The 20,586-nt window shown below is 47.1% G+C and overlaps 4 protein-coding genes across 10 annotated transcripts in view; 1 reads left to right on the top strand and 3 right to left on the bottom strand.

Annotated features, from left to right (window-relative positions):
- Positions 1 to 12,244, bottom strand: part of LOC100679823 — a 30,804-nt gene extending 18,560 nt beyond the window's left edge. For 5 of the 6 annotated variants that reach the window (XM_003424799.5, XM_016982907.3, XM_008208923.4 and 2 more), the window contains exon 1: positions 3,172 to 3,472. In XM_003424799.5, coding sequence (XP_003424847.2) covers positions 3,172 to 3,327 — 156 coding nt within the window. In that variant the 5' untranslated portion in view covers positions 3,328 to 3,472. Of the gene's footprint in view, positions 1 to 3,171; positions 3,473 to 11,569 lie in introns of those variants that run through there. The other variant, XM_008208920.4, reaches the window with a different exon arrangement.
- On the bottom strand, positions 4,905 to 7,200 carry LOC100680068 (calponin homology domain-containing protein DDB_G0272472-like). The gene is made up of 6 exons (XM_003424802.2): positions 6,963 to 7,200; positions 6,049 to 6,621; positions 5,767 to 5,982; positions 5,566 to 5,679; positions 5,415 to 5,501; positions 4,905 to 5,326 (listed from the first exon to the last, which is right to left on the bottom strand). Exons 1-6 carry the CDS (start codon positions 7,016 to 7,018, stop codon positions 5,083 to 5,085), a joined length of 1,290 nt encoding a protein of 429 aa, XP_003424850.1. The 5' UTR covers positions 7,019 to 7,200; the 3' UTR covers positions 4,905 to 5,082.
- A 1,316-nt stretch (positions 12,245 to 13,560) lies between the features above and the next one.
- LOC100116693 (mRNA (2'-O-methyladenosine-N(6)-)-methyltransferase) lies at positions 13,561 to 18,712 on the top strand. Its single transcript, XM_001601072.6, has 7 exons — positions 13,561 to 13,710; positions 14,147 to 14,432; positions 14,514 to 14,669; positions 14,744 to 14,892; positions 14,971 to 15,712; positions 15,801 to 16,423; positions 16,496 to 18,712. The coding sequence occupies exons 2-7, from the start codon at positions 14,172 to 14,174 to the stop codon at positions 16,854 to 16,856; spliced, it is 2,292 nt and encodes a 763-aa protein (XP_001601122.1). The 5' UTR covers positions 13,561 to 13,710; positions 14,147 to 14,171; the 3' UTR covers positions 16,857 to 18,712.
- Positions 18,713 to 18,791: 79 nt separating this feature from the next.
- On the bottom strand, positions 18,792 to 20,561 carry LOC100116737 (2-oxoglutarate and iron-dependent oxygenase JMJD4). Of its 2 annotated transcripts, XM_001601106.5 has the most exons (5): positions 20,402 to 20,548; positions 20,092 to 20,327; positions 19,700 to 19,997; positions 19,345 to 19,618; positions 18,799 to 19,269 (listed from the first exon to the last, which is right to left on the bottom strand). In XM_001601106.5, coding segments are annotated over exons 1-5 (1,236 nt in total). In that variant the 5' UTR covers positions 20,404 to 20,548; the 3' UTR covers positions 18,799 to 18,843. The 2 variants fall into 2 exon arrangements, with proteins under 2 accessions (XP_008207179.1, XP_001601156.2); XM_008208957.4 differs by having other exon boundaries at positions 18,792 to 19,269; positions 20,092 to 20,561.
- Between the last annotated feature and the right edge of the window lie 25 nt (positions 20,562 to 20,586).

Raw genomic sequence — 20,586 nt, 5'->3', positions numbered from 1 at the left:
AGAGAGAGAGAGAGAGAGAGAGAGCACAGCTGTAGTGCGGCGCGAATTTGTTTATCCGCGAGCTCTCTGCTGATATAGATTCAGCTTCGAGGAGTGTACTCGCTGTACTGATGGAATTCCGTCTCTAAGTAAATCTCAGCGTGGGCAAAACGGCTCGTAAAGCTGCGAGCTTTTACGATTATTTTAATTTGGCGCAGTCGTAAAGCGCGTCGGCAGCGTCCATTTGTATAATTCGAGGATCCGCGCGGTAAACGGCGCCACTTTCGCTTTCGTAATCAGCGCCTGTCTTATTAAGCGGCAGATAAACCTAGTCCAATGAGATACATTCCGTCGTTAATCGCGCGCTTATCGCGACGAAAGCATCTAGAGAAAAAAAATGTATCTCTCGCGCTCGGTTTCTCCGATCCATTTCGTTCGGGCTTTCTCGAGAAAAAAAAACGCGCGAATTGCTGTATTTCCGTACATTTTGTCACCCGATCATCGTGAAAAATAAGACTTTCTAGAAGCAGCCACCCGCATTCTCGACCCGAAAATCCCGCTCCGGGTCACGGCTGCGCGACAGTCTCCCGAGCCCGTAAGTCATGCAAGAGTAGCGCGCGCGCGAAGTAGGCGAAGGATTTATTATTCGAAGGAGCCGGGCCGCGATTACACGGCGAGATAGGCCGCGCAATGATTAGTCTTGCCGGGCACGAGGCGACGGCGCTATATCCGGGATCGATTTCACATAAGAGGCTTGTGCTGCTGCGGCGCTTCCTCATCAGGCGGGAAGCACGAGTCGCCAGCGGATATCCTATCACGGGAGCTTCTGTCGCGGACTATAGAGGCGGAATGTGGAGCGATTCGACTGAGTCACGCCGATCGAATGTCGCCTAGTTATGGCTGCGATATTCCGTTGCGAAAGAGAGTTGATGAATGTAGGATAGTAGCGTCGCCGACGCGTTATGAAACGAAAGTTTTATTCCGTCGTTATTATCCGCTCCGCGCGTGTTTGCCTCCGCTGCTACTGCAATCGTCTGGGAATTTTTTGTCATCACCTCCGCTCTGTTTGCAGCCAGGATGCGTTGCGGAAAGCCGATCGAGTGCCGCTGCTTGGGACAATATTTGCAAAAATGCGCCGCGGCTTATCTCGCTCGCTCGCGCGCGCACGAGCTGTATTTTTCCTTGTTAATTATAGCTCTAATTCGATTATTCAGCTGTGCGCGCGGGCGGCTCTCGAGAGCTTCGTCCATCAATCTTGGCGAAAAAACAGGGGCGACACTTGTGCATCGATGGAGCGAAGCCGTGCAAAAGTTCGCAGGTGCGTTGCACTTGCCGCTGTAATCGCGACACTGCGTGAAGCATCTTCATGCGATATTCACGCTCAGCTGCATAGCGGCTGTATAGCGAGGAATTAATAGCCGCTGAGAAAAACAACAACAAAAACAATAATATTTACGGGGCCGCCGACGCGGTTATACAACCGTTACACTTCCAATGATACAGCGCGTAATGTATTCTTTTCTCCGGCGCGAATAGACATTGTGCAAGGTGGATACACATAACAGCGTCTTTACAAATTCAAATCGAACGCGTCCGACGCAACGAGTCGCTGCTTCGAGGGGGACGATTGATGTGCGCTTATTTCTCAAACGCGGTCGGCGCGATCAATGTCGAACAAGAGCGTCGACTGGTTGTGCCTAAGCGAAAGTGAAATTCATTGAGTTTCGAGCCGAAAACGGCGAGTTATGAGAAATTAATAACTGAAGAAATGGTAATTGTTTCGATGCTCCGTTGTTGTGGTAACGATCGCGCGGCAGCTCGCTCAAGGAGGCGGTACAAAAAGCCCCCGGTTCGACGACCGAATTCTCTCGTCGCTCGCCTGCGGAGACTGATCGATCGATAGCCTCCTCCTTCTGGGGAATATTGTGTCTATAGGCGATCGATAATTGAGTAACAGTGCCGAGGTAATCGCTCGCGCGCGCAGCGGAGGGACGCGGAGTCCCACGGCCGATGCCAACGATGCACGGACACGCGAAAATCGCGCGAGTAAGTATTATAATACGCGCGGCTGTGGGTGCGCGATGCTCGACGATCCGCTCGCAGGCTCATTCAGGGTCAAGCCCCCTCGAACTGCTCTCCCGCGCGCTCGCCTACTTTAACTGTTATCTTCGCGCGGCGATTGTCTAGAAGAATATATATCTCCCGGGAGAGGGCGACCGATTGTAATGTGCTCGACGCATCGCGAATGAGAGAGAGAGAGAGAGCCGAAGATGAACCTGCGCCGAAGCGCCTCCTTTTCGCTCTCTATCCTCTCTCTGCCTCGTTCTCCCGGGCGAGCGACTGCTATCGTCAACCGGTTTCGGCGTCGCGATCGCGCGCGGCCCATTAATTCTGCGAACTTGGCCGCGCGCGAAGCCGACCGAATTTCCGAGCGACAATGCTTCTTTTATTTCTTCATCGCGCTCAGCGAGTCCTAGCATCGGCAGCCTCTCTCGCTTTGTATTGTGCGTTCGAACGAAAGCAATTTCCGAGAGCGGACCTCTCCCTTTCTCTCTTTTCTTTATCTTGCTCCGCGCGCAGCTCTTGAAAAGAGCGAGAGAATAGCCGGCAGTTCATTAGAGCCCGGTCTGAGCCCCAGCCGAATGAGAAGAAGAAGAAGAAGAAGAAGAAGAAGAAGAAGAAGAAGAAGTAGAAGAGCTGCGAGGAGAGGCCCCTTTCATTTTTCCGTAAAAGCATACACAAAGTCTCGGAAACACAGTGCGCGCGCGCGTGAGAACAAGAGAGCGCGGTGATTTGACGAAATTTTCTCTCTTCCTTCCGCCTCATTAAGAGTCGGACGTCGAAGAGGACGCAGTAGGCGACCGGTTTGCCGCTGCTGCAGTCGGCCGTTACTCGGACGATTCGAGCATTCTCACGTTATGTCGGAGAGAGAGAGAGAGAGAGAGAGAGAGAGAGAGAGAGAGAGAGAGAGAGAGAACTGCCATAGCTGCTGCGCCTGACCCCGAGAGAACGGCAGCGTGCATTCTAACTCGCGAAACGGAAAAAATCGCGCTGGAACGGTGCCTCGGCACTTTTTCCTAATTGGGACGCGGTTTTCCTTGCCGCTGATAGAACAAACGTTATCGGACAGGCAGTTTAGTGGACTTTTTCGCAAACGGCGATGCGATAGCAATTTTCCGCCAAAGTACTCACGCTCGAGGTGTCGCAGCTGCTCTCGCGGCTCCGGCTCATCTCCCAGCTGCGCTGCTGGAGCATTTGCTGGCGGTAAACAAAGCGCGCCGGTCTCCTGGCCAGCGCCTGCTGCGACGGCCCGCCGCCCGCCTCCTCGTACATCGTGTGCATGTACATCCTTGTATCCCTACTCCGTACTAACAGTCCTCATGTCACTCGCGCGCGAGATCGCTCGGCTTATAGAATACTACGCGCAATTCCGCTCTGCAGAGTGAGAGAGATACGAGGCACACCTGTCGGAGCCTCGAGAGGAACTGACTCGCGCCGCCGCCGGCCGGAGAGAAAAGTGCAGCAGCGGCAGCGCTGCGGTTCTCCGCTGCTGCTGCTGCTGCTGCTGCTGCTGCTGCTGCTACCACCACCGCGCGCGCGGTAAGCCGAGTCTTATGATGCGGCCTGATGCTGCGGTCTGCAACGCCGCGGATATCGGCTCGCGTTTCGATCTCCGTCGCGGGCTTTCTTTTGCGCGCAGAATCGACTCGTCGTTGCACAATACTCGACTCGCGATAAACGCGCCCTAGACTATTTATAAGCGCACGCGGGGGACAGCTGATAGTTATGAGTTATGGGTACCGCGGGCGGCTCTTGTCGATTTTTCCGAGATAATCGCCGGCTGCTGCATGGATCTTTATGTTTACGACGGGACGAGCCTTTGGAATATCCGCTTATTACGCTTTACACACGCACACGCACACTGCCGTGCCAACAGCCCATTGTCTCGAACTTTCGGACTCGAAATCTCGGAGTAGACCTGCGTATGAATAAATAAGTACACTGGCAGACGCGAGACCGGCCGTACTGTCAAGGCCGTGTCGATATTCTATTTTCTCCGGGGGCGATCCGCTTTGTCGGTTTCCATTCACCTGTAAGGACGTCATTAGTGGCGCGTCTCTGGAGCGAGCGCCGTCAGCGGAAAAGTGTAGTATGCCGTTCGCTCGTTTATTATAGCCTGGCTAAACGCAGATTTCTGCGCCGCGCAGCCGCTATTTACGTTGCACGGGCTGCAGAGCGTTATTTCTGCATCGGCTGATGATGAAAATCCGCGGGGGTGCAGGGCAAATTTTCTCCGCGGATAGTTCGTCCGAAAAGTGAAACTCGAGTTGCTGCAACGAGCTTACAAACGAGTACGCCCGATAAATTCGGCGATATTCTCAATTCCGGTATAGCGAGTCGCCGGCTTGTACGACACACGGGGTTTATATAATCTCGGCATTAACATTCCCGAGCACGCCCGAGCCGTAATCCGCGGACGCTACCGGCCGGCCAATAATTTTTCCTCAGTGTCAAGGCGACCTCCTCTTATTCCATTACGAGCGCTGCACGAGAGGCAAAAGCTCCGCCGGCTCGAAAGAAAGTTCCCCCTCGCGAGAGTCGCCAAAAAGACAGTTTGAATTTTCGCGAGAGCGTGAAAGGCGAAAGTGTATGCTCGCGCGAGCAAGTATCCGAAAGTTATTAGAAAAAGCTGGCGCCCTGCCGGGTAGAGGCGCATATGATCGAGTCGAAGCTGCGCTGCAGCAGTTACAATTGAGAGAAAGCACGGCTCGCTGCTGCAGCTTCAAGGCGAGCTCACGCCGAGTGAATGTGCGACACGCGCATAGGGGCGAGAGTTTGTCTCGACTTTAATTCCACCGGTGAATAATGGTGATTAATGTGATATTTTTCAGGATCGATCGACGACTTTCAATGAATTAACGTGATTTAACTATTTTACATCTCTCGAGTTTATTCAATTATTTATACATTAAATAACTTATTTATCACAAAATATATTAATTTACATACGAGAACAACTTTCGTCCTATTCATTTGGTTCTATGTAATTTAAAAACTGAATCTTTTATCTCTTTTAGATTGCGTTCAGTTTTTCGATAAACTTTACATCTCCCATTGCTCTGCAAAAACTTGGTTGGGATAATTTGATGCTTGCGCCGCTAAAAAATTCAGCAAATTCTGCTTGGCATTGTTCTCTCTTTCTTCCTCGGATTGTACATTCTTTTTGCTTTGATCACAAACATTTCCTAGTTTTATCTGCTTTATGTAAAATCTTTCTTTATCAGACCGTACATCATTTTCTTCTAGATGACAAACATTTCCTAGTTTTATCTGCGTTATGTAAAATCTAGAGTCATAAAATAATTACGAAAGATATTTAGGGTATAATTTTTCAAAAGTATGCATAAATTGCGCAGTAGAAGTGGTAATAATACTTTTGCGGTTCATCTTTCTGCAGATTTCTTTGCGTCTGAGATTCTACGCGATCAACGTTCGTCGTCGATACCCCCGTTTTCGTGACTCTGAAAATGAAACATTTTTACTGACAAAACGAGCGCGAGGTACAAATTTTTACAAAAGTTATACCTTTGAGCCGATGACAAGTCTTTTTTAAAAACAGGAACTTTTTTGTACACTTTTCCAAGTGTCTTATGACTTCCTTTTTGATCAACATCTGCCGGCCCTATTTTTTCTATAGCACTGAAATTGTAGAATGCTACGAGTTTAGCCTCTATTGTTTATAAATATAAGCATAGAATAAATAATGATAATAAAATATGATATCACTTTTGCGATTCATCCGTGCTCGATTGGCTCGATGAATTAGCATATGCAGTAATTTCTTTCAATTTCTTTGCCCGTCGACATCTTTGCTGACTTTCTCTATTCTTTTTACGCTTTTCCATTAGCTTATCTAGTTCTTGTTCGGCACGGTTTAGCGATGCGACTATTTGTGAATCCTCTACGTAATCAATGTTCGCCGATACTTTCGATTTTACCGTGCTAAAAATTAAAGTTTTTTAATGAACTAATGATTCGTATGAAATAGAATTTTCACGAAGACGATACCTCTCTGCAGATGGATGCGTAATGTCTGTTAACGAATTTTCATCAGTCGTCGTAATGGTTGCTTGTAAATGTTCCTCTTTCTGTTTTCTTGACTCTCTAAACCGTTTCTGGCGTTCTGCGGCTTGTTTACGCTTTAAATTTCTTTTCTCTAGTTGTTCGATTAAATAACTGTTTGCCCAGCTTGTTTGCGAATTTTCCTGTGTTTCAAATCCCGCGCAATTTTGAGAGTGCTCGTCACACTCTTTCTGACTTGATGCAATAATTGCTTCTAATTTGTCTGCGTACATCTTTTGTCTAGCCTTATATCTTCGCTGGCGTTCTGTGGCTCGTTGGCGCTTTCGCGTTAATCTCTCTTGTTCCAATTGATACTGCGATTGCTTTTTGAATTCATCATCTTCTAATCCGTCCATTTCAACGGCACAAAAATAAAATTCTTGCGGAGCATCTTCCGGTGCCTCTGTTTTAAGGGCACTTAAACAAAGATCTGGCTGATCATCTTCCAAAAGCTCGGGTTTAACAGTGCTAGCGTACATTTCTTCATAAACATCTTCAAACATCTCCGTTTCGATGGCGCTAAAATGGAAAATCGTAAGAATGAGAATTTTCCCCGTTTGAAATTGGCGCGCTCGTCAGTAGCATATAACACGCGTATAACACATAGAGAGAGAGAGGGGGGGGGGGAGAGCGCAGTCAGTCAAAGCTCCCTTTCCTTCACACGCACTCTCTTGCTCTGTATAAGAAGCGCCAACGGCACAGTAAAACCAAGTAACGCTGGAAGCTTGTCAAATTTGAAATTGCTCTTTACGCATTTTCGTCCACGCGTGGATATAAATAGGTCACGTGTGCGTCTCGCGCGCAGGCGACAACTTAACGCACACGTGTAGTAAGCTTCATCTCTCAATTTCAGAACTTACCTAGTGTTTGGTCTATCCGCGAGCTTTTCGAAGCCCTTCTCCATGTTTTCGTCCATATTTTCGTCACATAATACGTAATAAACTGCGAATTCTGGGTTTAATACAACGATGCCGCGCTCTCAGCAAGCAGGAAAAACGTTAATCTCACACTTGCTAGGTTATGTTCGTCGGTGTGAGCGCCATGTCACAGAGTTGCTCTACAACAGTACTGCTGAGCAGCTAATGCGAATTCAGCGAAGAGAAGGGGAAACCGAGGGAAGAAGAGAGCGCAGTCGCTCGCTTGCGAAGAGAGATAGGAGGCCGAGAAGAGAGAGAGAGAGAGAGGAAAAAGGAGCGCGTTACGTTACGCGCTCTTTTCCTTGCTCGCTTACAAGCGGGTACGCAGCTCCCGCTCCCGCAAGAAGTTATCCCTTCAAAAATTGTGATTGGACTTTCGGAAATTTCACCTCGGGAAAAATAATCCGATCCGAAGGTACTTCGAGTCTACTCGCGTGTCCAGAGCAATTAGTAATTGAATAAAGCCTGTGTAGAAGTTTAGGCAGGAGGAGCACGATCGGCCGTTCGTTTTATGGCTTTTGCGTAATGAAGCTGCACCGCCGGCGCGCGTTGCATGCGCGAGAGAGCCGAGAGCGGGATTGTAATTGCAGACTTCCTGACCCAGTGGCCTCGACCAGCAACGTTTACGTGTGTACCCTACCTTCCTACCTACCTGTATGACTGCGGGCGAGATTCGACGGGGCGTCGATGTAACCACTTGGAAGTTGAGTAAGCGCGCGGTGAGAGGAAGTAACGCGATCGCGGATGTGTCCGGCTTTTGGGGGTCACGATCGAGTCGTTTATCCTTTCACGATCTCAGCTTCATCGATAGGATCGTTGTCCATTTTCGTCCCTCTATATCTTTCACTTGTCTCAACTCCGCAAAATGCTTTTAGAAGAGACGCTAATCGCAAGTCAAACACAACCAGAAAACTCGTGCCGTTCCTCGAGCTGGCGAGACGTAAAGGCTCGAAGAAAAGCAAACGAGCGTCCCTCGAAGAGAACCCTAGACGCAAAAAGCCCCATCAGCATCACGTTCGACAGCGGTGCGAAACCGGTTGCGGGCATGCAGCTCGCTCGCGGCTCTCGCAAGTGCGAGTGTGCATATCCACTATCCGGTCCCGGCTGTATAAATACACCGCGACGCGGCTACCGCGAGGGAATTCCATTACGGAAGCGGGCTGCGGACGACCCTTGAACCCCCGACTGTGTGCAGGTATCGGCTTTCGATCTTGTTGAGATCGGCCGGTCGTCGAGTCGAGATCGCGAGCTGATATAGGGGGTACTTTGTTGGTCTTTCAGTCTGTCAATCGCGCACGAGCTGGCTTCGAGCCTGGCTTCACAAGGCTCTATAAAATGATTATCGTGCATGAATTATCCCTTGTAGAACAACCTCCTCGGCCATCGTCCTTGAGAGCCGCAAAAAATTAGACGCGCTCGCACAAAAGGTCGTAACGAAGAGCGTATACATCGCCGGGGTGGAGAGAGAGAGAGAGAGAGAGAGAGAGAGAGAGAGAGAGAGAGAGCGATAGCCCGTCGCGCGACGCAACAAAAGCGCTCGTCTCGCACGCGCCCAGGTCGACGGGGCCGCCCACGCGCCTCGGCGAAAAATCTCGCGATCTGTATCGCGCGACATCGGAGCGGCCGCGCGCTGCGTTATAAGTCACCGCCTCCTCCTCTTTATATTCGCAGTCGTACGCGCACGCGCATACAGGCTGAAATAAGTGAGACGTCGCGTTTTTCTTTAATCTTCATCAATAAAGAAAACTATCACGAATAAGCAGCACTGCACGCGCTGGACACGCACAAAGGAGCTGCAGTAAAAAATAACAATGCGCCGAGCGCGCGGAGGAGAAAATGGAATAATAGCCCGGCGCTGCGGGCATAATATAAAGGAATAGAGCGCTGCAGCTCTCCTATGCGCATAAGAGATGCCGGTCACGCCGGGCGCATCATACATGCGCGCGCGCGCGCGCGCGAAAAGAAGCAACGGCCGCGAACAAAGCCCGCGCGCTCGCGGAGGAGGGACCTGCTGTTATACAGCAACGCGCGGAAGGGCGTATGCGCCTGGCGATATAGGAAGAAAGTTCAAGTTTGTTTTTCGTGCCCCTCGGGACACGCGCCTACCTTTTTCGTCTCACTTGTATGCTAAACGCAATAAAGCGGCCGGAGAGCCATCCGACACTCCGTAATACTGCGCCCACGCGCCTGCGTGCGGGGGGGGGGGGGGAGAGATCGGATTGGAGATTCGCGAGCGGAATGACTATTTTCTCCTGTTTTGTCTCTGGCTATTGAAGCCGCGCGCGCTGCGGCGATACGTGTGTATTAGGTCTCGTTGGACGATTTTTCCTCCCCTTTCGCTCGTACGCCTGCGGCGCGTCCATTACCTAATACGGCCGCGCTTCCTCTCCCTCTCGCGGCCCGGCATGTTAGCATCTCGGATTCGCGTGTGTTGCAGCACGGCTACCATAAATAAATACGCGAGCGAGTATGAAAGCGAAACCGCTCGTCGATCCCTCGCATAATTCGCGAGCGCATACCTCCTTCGTCGACGTCTCTGCGTTTCATGTGCGCGCCGCTGGAGAGAGACAAAGGGAGGCAAAAATTCTCCGCAAGAGTAACGTCGAAATTAAAGAGAGCCGCTGCACTAGGCATAACCGCGAGGGAATCTCCGAGTGGCATCGCGAAAGGGGAGAGGGGAGGAAATAAATTCTGGCCGATCGATCAATGTCCGAGGCGGCGGCGATGACGTTAATGAGAGGGCATCGGCTGCCGCATGCAAATTCTCCTCCTCGCGTTTTATGCGTCCTCGGCTAGCGCCGCAACACGAGTCTGGCATTAAGTATTTTTGCGCGGATCGCGCAAAAATCCGAAATATTGACTTATTCAAAGCGCCCGAGAGACTTACGCAGGGGAGTAATTGGGCTAGGCTCAACTTGGTTTAATAACAGTTCGCGCGCTACTCGGAGGGGGGAGAGAATTAGGTAACGCACTCACAGCGCGTATACGAAGATCCTCTCGCCGATTACGAAATCCGGACTCGTTACGCGTCACGCTGGGAATTCGGAGGATCATTCAATTATAACGGTAAATACAGCCGACATACAACTATAGTCTTTTTCTTTTCAGCCAAATCACGCGTGCGATCGTGTGAAAATCGCCGCGCGCGTAGACGCACTTACGGGAGGTGTAGCCGTCGTTGAAAATGTCCCTCTCCCTAATGAAATTCAGCTGGTGGTTAACGAGAACGTTAAAAGGCGCCGCTGCCGGGGAGATTTCCGATCACCCTTTTATCCTATAGCTTGCTATCAAAAGACCATCAAAATTGTCTCCACTGGCAGCGCTCATCGTCATTATCAGCAGCGAAGAAAGAAGAGGAAGCACAAGGGCCCGCGCGAGAGTGCGTTCAACTCGCTTAAAAGCAAGCGATAATATTCCCGGCGCGTACCGCGCACGCACAAACGTTCCCGTTAATCGCCGCGTTTTCTTCTCTCGCGTGTGCTCGGCGCCCCATAAAATCGCGAGGCGTTGCTGCCTGCGCGCTCCTCCTTTTCGCGCGATGTACTCTTATGCGCGGAGCCAGCGAGCAGCGGCGCCGGCGGCGGCGGCGGCGATAAGTGCGTAGAACGCTCTTCCGGCCACGCGACAACGAGTATAAGTATAGCTGTGTACGCGCTCGTTGCGCTTTCGCGGCACGACTCTACACGTGCGCAGAGAGACCGGATGTCGGAGAGACTGTACATATAGTGAGTTTATGTGTTGGAAGGCTTGACCCTAGAAGCGCACCTGGGCCATGCCTGCACCCTCGTTTCCTTCTTTCGATTGTCCTCGTCGCGCCGTGCGTGTTGACAGCCGGCGGACGACAAGGAGATTGGGCCTCGCTTTTTCCTTTTTCCGAGTGTGCGCTGGCCTTGACTTCAACTACGCTCGTGTGGGCGAATTTATTCCCTAATCTCTCGCCAGAATCCCCGGCACTAGCATAGAAAGGATAAAACGACTGCGGAGCTACTAGACGCAGCCGCGCGCGTACCTCGTTTCCCTGATTCGATTTTCCTCGATATCGCCAGGCGGCAGGCCGTTACTTCACAGTCAATTAAACGCGCTCGTACGCGATTTGCAATGTAAATAGTCACATGCCAGCGAGGCGCTCGCGAGTGCGGAGCTGATACCAGACGTTTATATTACAATTAGGCCGAAGAGCGCAGGGTCTGCGTGTATATTCGAATAGCCTGAGTGCTGCGGTTATTTTGTTGTAAAAAGTGAAAACTACGCGATTGGGCAAGGCACTACGTCTCCTCTCGCCGCCCGCATGCAGCTTTATCAAACGAGCGAATCAGCGAAGCCTGCGCGTAATAATATACACGCGGCGTCGTTTCGTCAAGTTGCACAAAACTCTTTTCCCGTCTCGACTAGTTCGAAATTCCGCTGTCACGTTACGCTAGATCGTCTATGCCGTGGGTAAAAAAATCGTGCGCGGCTGATAAAAGTAATTTATGCACGGCGAAGAGTAAACAGAGGCCGATTATTAAGTTGTCAGACAACGTAACGCCAGAGGAGAAAATACAGCCTACCTTCGCGTTGTTCGCGCCGAGGGACTCGCGGCCGGAGTCGACGTAGAAGATGGAGCTGTTGGCCTCCTGCTGGCCGAACCACATCTTGAGCTCTCGAGCCTTCCTCCTTATTTTCAGACTCATGCAGGCACTCTGATGCTCCTCGCCGCGTCTGGCAAGCGTCAACGACGCTCTTTAGCATCTGATGGCTTTCTGCGATCCTGATGCACGGCCGGACGCGAGACTCATCGTCTTTCCGACAAAAGAGTCGCTCGCATCATCAGGGACCGCAGGCGTGAATCACACTCGCGGACAGTTATGTTGCGCGGCCGAAAATCGATAAGCCGCACACCGGAATCGGTAAACCTTAACCCCCTACTTTCTAACCTCTTTGACCGCGAGCCGTTTGTGAAAAAACGGCGGAAAGAGATGTGGAGGAAACTGATGGGCCGGCCAATAACGCGTCCCACGCTATTGCGAAGATCACAATACCCGCGGACGCGCGTTTGTTTGTTGTCGAAAACAGCGGCGGCGGCGACGGCGGCGGCGGCGGCGGTGCTGCTCTGCTCTGCTCGCGACGATGGCCCCCAGAAAACTGGAAAGCATCGTCCGCTATGTATAATCAGCGCCGGCAGCTCTCTCGAGCCGCCTTTTCTTGCGTGCCGTCTGCCTATAAGTGCCGTGCACTGCGTCTGTTATATAGCAACGCCAGCCCGTGTCGCCTCCACTTCTCCCCCACCGACGAGTGTTTTTCTTTTCCTTCCCTTCCCTTCCCGCGCCCTGTGCACACGCACCTGTTTTATATATATATTGTAGGGGAGCTACGCCTAGTGCGAGCTGCCGTAGTGGCGAGCGGGTACATGGCTGCAATTGATTTTTTCATTGCGTGCCTTCGTGTTTTATAGATATAGATTTTATAGTCGCTCCGCTCGACTACTGCTACGTGTAGTAGGGTTGCTCGAGGACGACTATAATTTGGAAGGAATTTGATAATAAGTATGTTCGATGCGGGCGAAACGTGCACGTGACTTGGAAAATTAACGCGTCAGTATTCGGTTTGATTGGATTAGACTCGGAAATTATTACTGGCCGACGAGAAAGGCGTAATTTATTGACTCGTAATCGAGGAAATAATTAATAAATCAATATCCGTGCTCGCGCGCACGCATAACCTCGATCAGTAAGGATTTTTGCTCGAATTTTCAGCCGCGCGCGAGTGGCGCGGAGCGTTCACCTCTCTCGCAGCCATCGATCTCTCAGCGAGGCAACAGCGATCGAAGAGAGCACGTGTAAATTTTCCTCGTGCCCCTTTCTCACGTGCGGCCCACCGACGTCAATGCTGCGCGCGGCAAAAAGAAAGCCGGCTCGTATTATTAATTCGTTATTCGTCATCGAGCGCGAGGCGTCCGTGTAATTATAGCTATCTATAGCTACGAGCCTGCGTGAGCCGAGCTCGATACGAGTTTTTTGCGCGCTGCCGCCGCGGCGATCTGCAAAAAGTTCGGCGAAAGTGAGCGGTGGACGCTGGAGCGCGAGGGAAATTTCAATGCGAGACTCGACTCTGATGCTACGCCACTTATACTGTGAATACTGGAAAAATTCATAATGGCGAGTTTGGTATACAGACTCGCAAAATCGTTACGTAATCTGCTTAAACTTACGTAATGACGGCGGTATTGCCGAAAAATGGAATGCGACCAATTTTTACGGCCTGCTCGATTTTCACGCCGTTTCTTGATTGCAAATAATTGGAGGGGCAAGAAAGTACTTAGGCTTAGCTGCTTGGCGTGTTTTATTGCAAGTTTCTGTTTCTAAAAATAAAAATAATAATTTCTAACTCAGCGCGAGTTCAAATCTCCCGCCGCAGAGCTCCGCAGTCGCGCAGACCAATCGGTAAGGGAAACGTCAGCCCACGCGCTCGGTAAAGCAGAGCGGCGGAACTCGCGCCCTGATCGCGCCACAAAAACGCCGTTCGCGCCATCGAATCAGCCGTATCGCCCCATCCTAGCGCCGCTCTACGACTGCGTTTCTCGCGTCCTAGCATCAGTTGCAAGGAAATGGCGTCTCAGAGGTGGAGTTCGTTTGGTCGGATTCCCGAAATCATGAATGAATTCTGAGTTTTATAATGAATTTCTCGGGAAACGAGTGACGCTTCGATTCCGGTGAGTATGGGCTACGCGAGGCGGCGATTTTCCGGGTCAGCCGGTCACCCGCGCGCCGAGCAATCGCGACGATCCGCGGACGCGCGGGCTTCCTATGTAAACAAACACGAATCTCTCGGCTTTGTATTGGATGCTCGGCGAATGCGTTTTGCGGCTATTAGATACGTAGTCTGCGTGTTTACAAACAGTCGCGGCTTTTTTCCGACTTCCGCGCGAACGTTGTCTGCTGCTGATTCGCTTCCGCTAATTCATCTACGGATGGCCAATAGATCTCTGTGCACTCTTCGAATTCGCTATTCTGCCAGCGAGTTAATCGCGAGATTACTTAAAACTGGCTGGCGATGCTCGGACCCGGGGCCAGACGGGTTTCGAACGGGTTGACGATTAACTGCTTTATGTAATTCAGCTGAATCATGGGCTTTCTTTTCTTACTCAGCAATAGTACAAATTGATGCTTAACAATGAACGAAGTCAGTGGTGGAAAGCAAGAGATGGCCAGCACATCCGCATGGGATGCTATGATGAACCAGCCAGTGGCTACGACAATGCCATCCATGCACCATCTCAATCCACCTCTAACGCAAGAAGCTTGCCCACCGGTTACTCAGGTTATAGTTCCTACTCCAGTCAAGCTGCAAGCTCCTATACTCTCACCTCCCCCCATTGCCGGAGAGCATCTCGGCGTTCTTGGACACGTGCAATCTCCAGGTCTTTTGGTACAGGTATGAGGTCCCTTTTGAGGTCACCGCTTGCCTTGGAGTCTTGACTTTCATTTCACAAATCATCTGTGAAAATATTTCCAGGGACCTCCGCCACCAGGTTACATAGAACCAGAACTTTCTGTGGAATTGCAGCAGCAAGGCTGGAAAAAGTTCTGGAGTAAAAGGGAAAACAGACCTTATTTTTGGAATAAATTAACCGGAGAGTCTTTGTGGGTCATGCCATCGCTGAAACCTCAAGTAAGTCAATGGTTTCAAAAAAATTGCATAGACTGTGAACTATCGATTTATCATCTGTATATTTGCATTTAAAGTTTGACCCTATTACGGATCCACTGGGAATTGGCTTGCCAAATGTACCTGGCAATGGACAAATGCCTCCTGGAACACCAGGAGGTCCACTCAAGCGCAGAGCATCAGAAGATGGCACTGTGATGCCTGCTCAGAAAAAATTCATATTGGCGTATGTAAACATCTACTTTTACAGTGTCACTTCTGAGATTATTGGAACGTAATTATTTTTATCTTAATGCGATAACAGGGGACCATGGGATTTAGATGTGCCAACGAATGTTATAATTTACGAGCGAGCTCCGACAAACCTTTTGCACGTCCATCCCGAAGTGGAAGCTCTGAGATGCAGTTTACTTGCAAAATTACGTCAGTGTTATCAAGAGCTGTGTCATACAAGGGAATCGATAGATGCTCCAAAAGACTCCTTTAATCGCTGGCTGATGGAGAGAAAGGTGATAGATTGTGGTTCGGATCCTTTGCTCCCGAGCCAATGTTTCCCTGAAATATCCATGTCCATGTATCGCGAGATAATGAATGACATACCCATAAAACTCGTGAGACCCAAATTCACGGGTGATGCCAGGAAACAGTTGTCTCGTTACGCAGAGGCTGCTAAGAAGGTAATAGAATCAAGGGAAGCGACGCCAGAGAGTAGAAAAGTGGTAAAGTGGAACGCTGAGGATACGTTTCAGTGGCTGAGAAGAACTGTGGGTGCTACGTTTGACGATTTTCAAGACAGACTTGCTCACTTAAAGCGTCAGTGTCAGCCTCACTTAACAGAAACTGTAAAAGCTAGTGTAGAAGGAATCTGTTTGAAAATTTATCATTTATCCACGGAGCACGCCAAGAAAGTCAAAGACAAAAATGCCCAGTTACTTAAAGATAGTAATTTGGCAGACGCGATACCTGCAGGTGGACCTGCGAGTACGCAACGCAAAGTGTGGTGCTACCCAGTGCAATTCTCTCTTCCGACCCCCCGGCTTCCACAGGTACTTAATGGATTGAAAGCCACAGCGCCGGCTATACCATACTGCACGAGCAAGCATTTTATCAATTCAATAACGCTTCTCTTTTCAGATTGAATATCTACCAGAAAGGGAACAGACGATGCTGCGCTTCCACAACGACGCGATGTGTATCAACAACACGCATTTGGCAAAGTTGGAGCACCTGTACAGACACAACTGCTTTGACGATCGCAAGTTTGAAATGTTTTTGCCGCGCGTCTGGTGCATGCTGAAACGCTACCAAACGTACCTGGGTAGCACCGAAAGCCAGGCGACGCAGATGGCACTGCCCGTGACCGTGTTCGAGTGCCTTCAGAGAATGTTCGGCGTTACCTTCGAGTGCTTTGCCTCACCCCTCAACTGTTACTTCCGACAATACTGCTCGGCCTTCGCCGACACAGATGCGTACTTTGGCTCGCGAGGGCCCTTCCTCGACTTCAGGCCTATCAGCGGTAGCTTTCAGGCAAACCCGCCGTACTGCGAGGAGCTCATGGAGGCGATGGTCAATCACTTCGAGCGGCTACTATCCGACTCGACAGAAGCCCTGTCCTTCGTCGTCTTTTTGCCCGAGTGGCGAGATCCAGCGCCCAACGCTCTGCTGAAGCTCGAAGCCAGCCACTTCAAGCGAAAACAGGTCGTCGTGCCGGCTATGGAACACGAGTACAGACACGGCTTTCAGCATGTTCTTCCAAAGTAGGCGTCAATTTAAATACTAAAAAAAAGTTCGCAGTGGAACGATTTATTAATGAAACTTACTAATTCCAGAGGGGAAGTGAATATCAGGGCCATCCACGGGACTCTCGTAGTCTGGTTACAGAACGCGGCGGGTCATGCGCGTTGGGGCCCGACGGAGGAGCGCGTGGAGGCCCTGCTGGAAGCGTGGCGGCCAGGGCGTGAACGAGAACGTGATCGACAGGAGCTGCTCTCGCCACCTCGACAGACGCCCGCTCCCTCGCAGACACCGGCACCACAGCCGACGATTGCATCGCCAACGCCTCTGCCCGTGCCGGTGCCAATGACGCCGACAACGGCACCTGTAGGTTTGATGAGTCCGACCCCTATTACCGCTACGCAGAACACGACGATGACGACGCAGCCGACCATCATTACGTCGCATACCATCTGAGAGGAGGCCTCGACGAGCGGCCCAGCTGCCGTCGACAAGGATAAGGATAAAGACAAGGACATGATCGGCAATTGCTGAGGATTACTTACGCGAGTTATATGCTACGTGCTTGTTAGGGTGGCTCGGATTAACGACTGTCTCTTTCACTTGTTATTTCAATCAGAGGATGAATTTTTTATCGCATGAATCAGAAAAACTTAGGAATTCCAATGCGTATAATATCCTTAAAGATTTTTAAAAATGCAGCGAAAAGTTCGGACCACCCAAAGCCTAGTAAATAATAAGTTTTAAGGCACTATTTTTTCAAACAAAGAAATTTATTGTACGTACTTTGCGTAAAAGTAACGATGATATCGTGGCCCTAATTCTTGGTCAGCGCTCATCGCGAATCTTTTTTTCTTCCTTTTTTCATGTGGAATTCGTTGTTTTGAGATATGTGATGACTTGCTATGGTTTATTGTAAAACAATTTTGTATCATTAGCTACGAAGATAGTGAATGTTGTTGCTTTAGTTACTTTAATAATAGAGATTTTTACATGGGCATTGAAGTGAATTCCAGTCTTTTATGTGAAAAAATTTATTTGTTTTGCAAAGAAACTGTTTTCATTATCCAACAATGAAGTGGCTATTACAATGTCTTTAGTGAGTATATATCTTAAATGCTATAAAGGGCTGGAATGTATTTTTTACTCTGTTAAAGATCTCTTATTTTCGGTCGGTGAATGCACTTTTCTTTAAAGTCAATAATTTAAAGGAAGGCATTGATACTTCCTTATTAATATCTATCATCGGAGTAAACGAGAAAAAGAATATAAGTGTTCTTTTTTTAAGACTATCGGTCAAGTGCATTCACTAAAATTTAATTTTAACAGTGGCAAACAAATAGTGATCTATGAAGTTTTGTTTCCTGCAGAACGTAAGCGCATATCATAGTGATTAATGTGGAGTGTTCTATTCAGCACAAAATTATTAGGTAGCAAGTCTCAAAGTAGCCTGTATGTAAATAGCGCAGCATCAACTCGAACAAGCTTTGATTTATTTACTAATGTTGAAAGTCATGGTTACTTTATACATATACAATGTGAAGCACGCCCTGCTTTTAAAAAATGTTTTTGCTTTAGCCATTTACTTTAATTTTAGATATTATATATATCTTGAAAACTAGAGAAACTATATACAACTTATAAGAGTGCAAATAACTGATCTTAAAGATCTCTTATAGGTTTTGTACATTTTTATTAGGGTGATATGTTGTAAATATAAAAAATATAGTGTAAATATAAAAAAAATATGTACCGTACTGACATCACGTGTTTTCACATTCTGTCTATTCATCTTTTTATTATATTTTTCAATTTTGTATCTTTTGTTGCTATATTATCTCAATAATTGTTTCACTTCAGCCCATCCGTTCAAATCCATTATTAAAATTTATATATTTTATTTCATAAAATTGTTGTTTGTAACCATATATCATGCAGTAATAAATTTATGCACTGCACTACATCTTACAAATTGATAAATAAACCAAGAGGTTGAGCGTTGAGGCAAGGCATAAAAAAACAGAAATTAATGATAAGTTATGCAATAAATCAAATTAAATTTTCCTTAAATGCAATATAGATAGAGATAAATTAAAAAATGCTATAAAATTCATAAATGAAAAATTAAGATTTTAAAATAAACATTATTTGTTCAATATTTTAATTTATTTAAAGTTTAAATTGAAGTATAAAAATCTACGAAAAATAAATAACAACTTAGATAATTAAATTTTATGCTATACTATATTGATTACAATTGTTAATGTTCATTGGTATTTTGTGAAAATAAATTGCACCTATGAAACAACATATTCATAACTGTTATTATTTCATTAATTTTAATTCCGGATAAAAGTATGGGACCATTTGAAGGAATAAAAGTTGAAACAGTTAAAACTTCAAAATAAATATTTTATTTACACTTTGTATATGTTTCGTTTCATTATTTTAGTTTTGTATTTATTCTATCTAGCAATGATTGAGCTTCACCATCTTTCCAAAGTAAACTGCATATTTCCTTGTCACTGGCATCCTCTATTAAACTTTTAAGAACTACTCTTATTTGTTGTAGGTCAAATAAACAATGATTTTTACCCAAAAGCCATGTTTCAAAACTCTTTACAGGCACACTGCTTATCACAGAATTCAAGCGTTTTTTAGCTATGAATGATAAAAATTCGTAAAACTGAAGGTAGTTCATCCCAAAAGAGGCTTTCAGCATGATTTGGCAATGCGCTATCCAGTCATCCATGTCTTTGCAATCTTCGATTTCTTTTATCACAGCTGCCAGTTCTCTTCTCAATGAATTCCAAACATTGCAAATATTACATCCATTTAGCCAGTTATGATTGATGGATATTGTATCTTCCTGAAAAATTTGATTAAAACATTGATAAACAAGTTATACACAATTGATAATAAGATTAAACTATTTCAAGTTTACCAAGTTCCAGACTTGATGGTGCCATCCTGAAGGTACAAAAATTATCTGACCTGCTTCTTGTATAACTTCAATGCTTTTTAATGTTTTGTTTTTACAAGTATAATTACAGTTAGAAGCATTATCAAGCTCTGCAGAGGTAATATCATATACTAAATCTCCATTCACGTTTTTGAGGTAATTTTCTTGGCCTGGTGGGAATAGAAGCCAACGCTTTTTTCCTACAATATTAGCTGACCAACTGTATGACGTAAAAACATCAACGTGAAATGGAGTCCTGGACAGAGAAAATTCTTATCACTCTTTTTAACAACAGAAAGAATAAACATATTTGAGAAATGTCTTTAATTATTATTACCATGTTCCCTTTGGTCCCATATAGACAAACATGTAGTCATCATTTAAGTTTGGATGAGCAGTGTAATATTCGTTCAACCAATCCGAAGCAAAATATTTAGGCACATTGTAGATTGAGATATTTGAATGAGATTTGATACAATGCCAATCTTTTAAATATAGTAATGGCATTTTATTTGAGTAATTACAGTTACGATAGTCGATCCAATAATCAATATAAGCTCTTATTAACATATCGTCCTTGTGTTGCGCATTGAAATATCTTTTATTGCAATCTGCGATAGGAACTTTACAATTACCTAGAACCATAAAGATATTAAATTTAGTCGTTATATAATTAAGTATAACGATATTCATCGTCCATATTTTTTATTTAGAAAACGATCTTTTTACCAAAGCATTCTTTGAGCCACTCAAAATTTGGCGCATTATCCGTGTTCCAATGTCGTCTGCTTGACCAATCTTTCGTTATTTCTGCATCAAAGATGCACGGTTTATTTGGTATTAAAAAATCTTCAAAAAATTCATTGTAAGCCATAGAAGCACTCCTTTTCGCGATTTTATCGACGATCTCGCTTTCTCCGAATTTTGGTACAAGCTTATCATTTTTTATTTCTATGGTCGATGTCCTATACAACATTTAGGTTACTTAACGCAATTTCTAGCAAATTAGACTGTATTTTTTTCACACGCTAGAACTTACATTTTACAACTAATATATACACTTTTTTACGTACAAAACTACAGTGTAAAATAGGCATTGCAGTCCAATATAAAAGTTATCCTTCAAATACAAACATGACCTGTGGTAGCTTCTTCCATCTTTCACACCTTCAACCTAAGTAAGTGTGTGGGGGTGAATCATTCATAAATGCGTCTATATTCCTA

This window comes from Nasonia vitripennis, chromosome 2 (assembly GCF_009193385.2).
Source record: "Nasonia vitripennis strain AsymCx chromosome 2, Nvit_psr_1.1, whole genome shotgun sequence".
NCBI classification, from domain to species: domain Eukaryota; kingdom Metazoa; phylum Arthropoda; class Insecta; order Hymenoptera; family Pteromalidae; genus Nasonia; species Nasonia vitripennis.
This window is presented reverse-complemented; position numbering and strand designations above follow the sequence as displayed.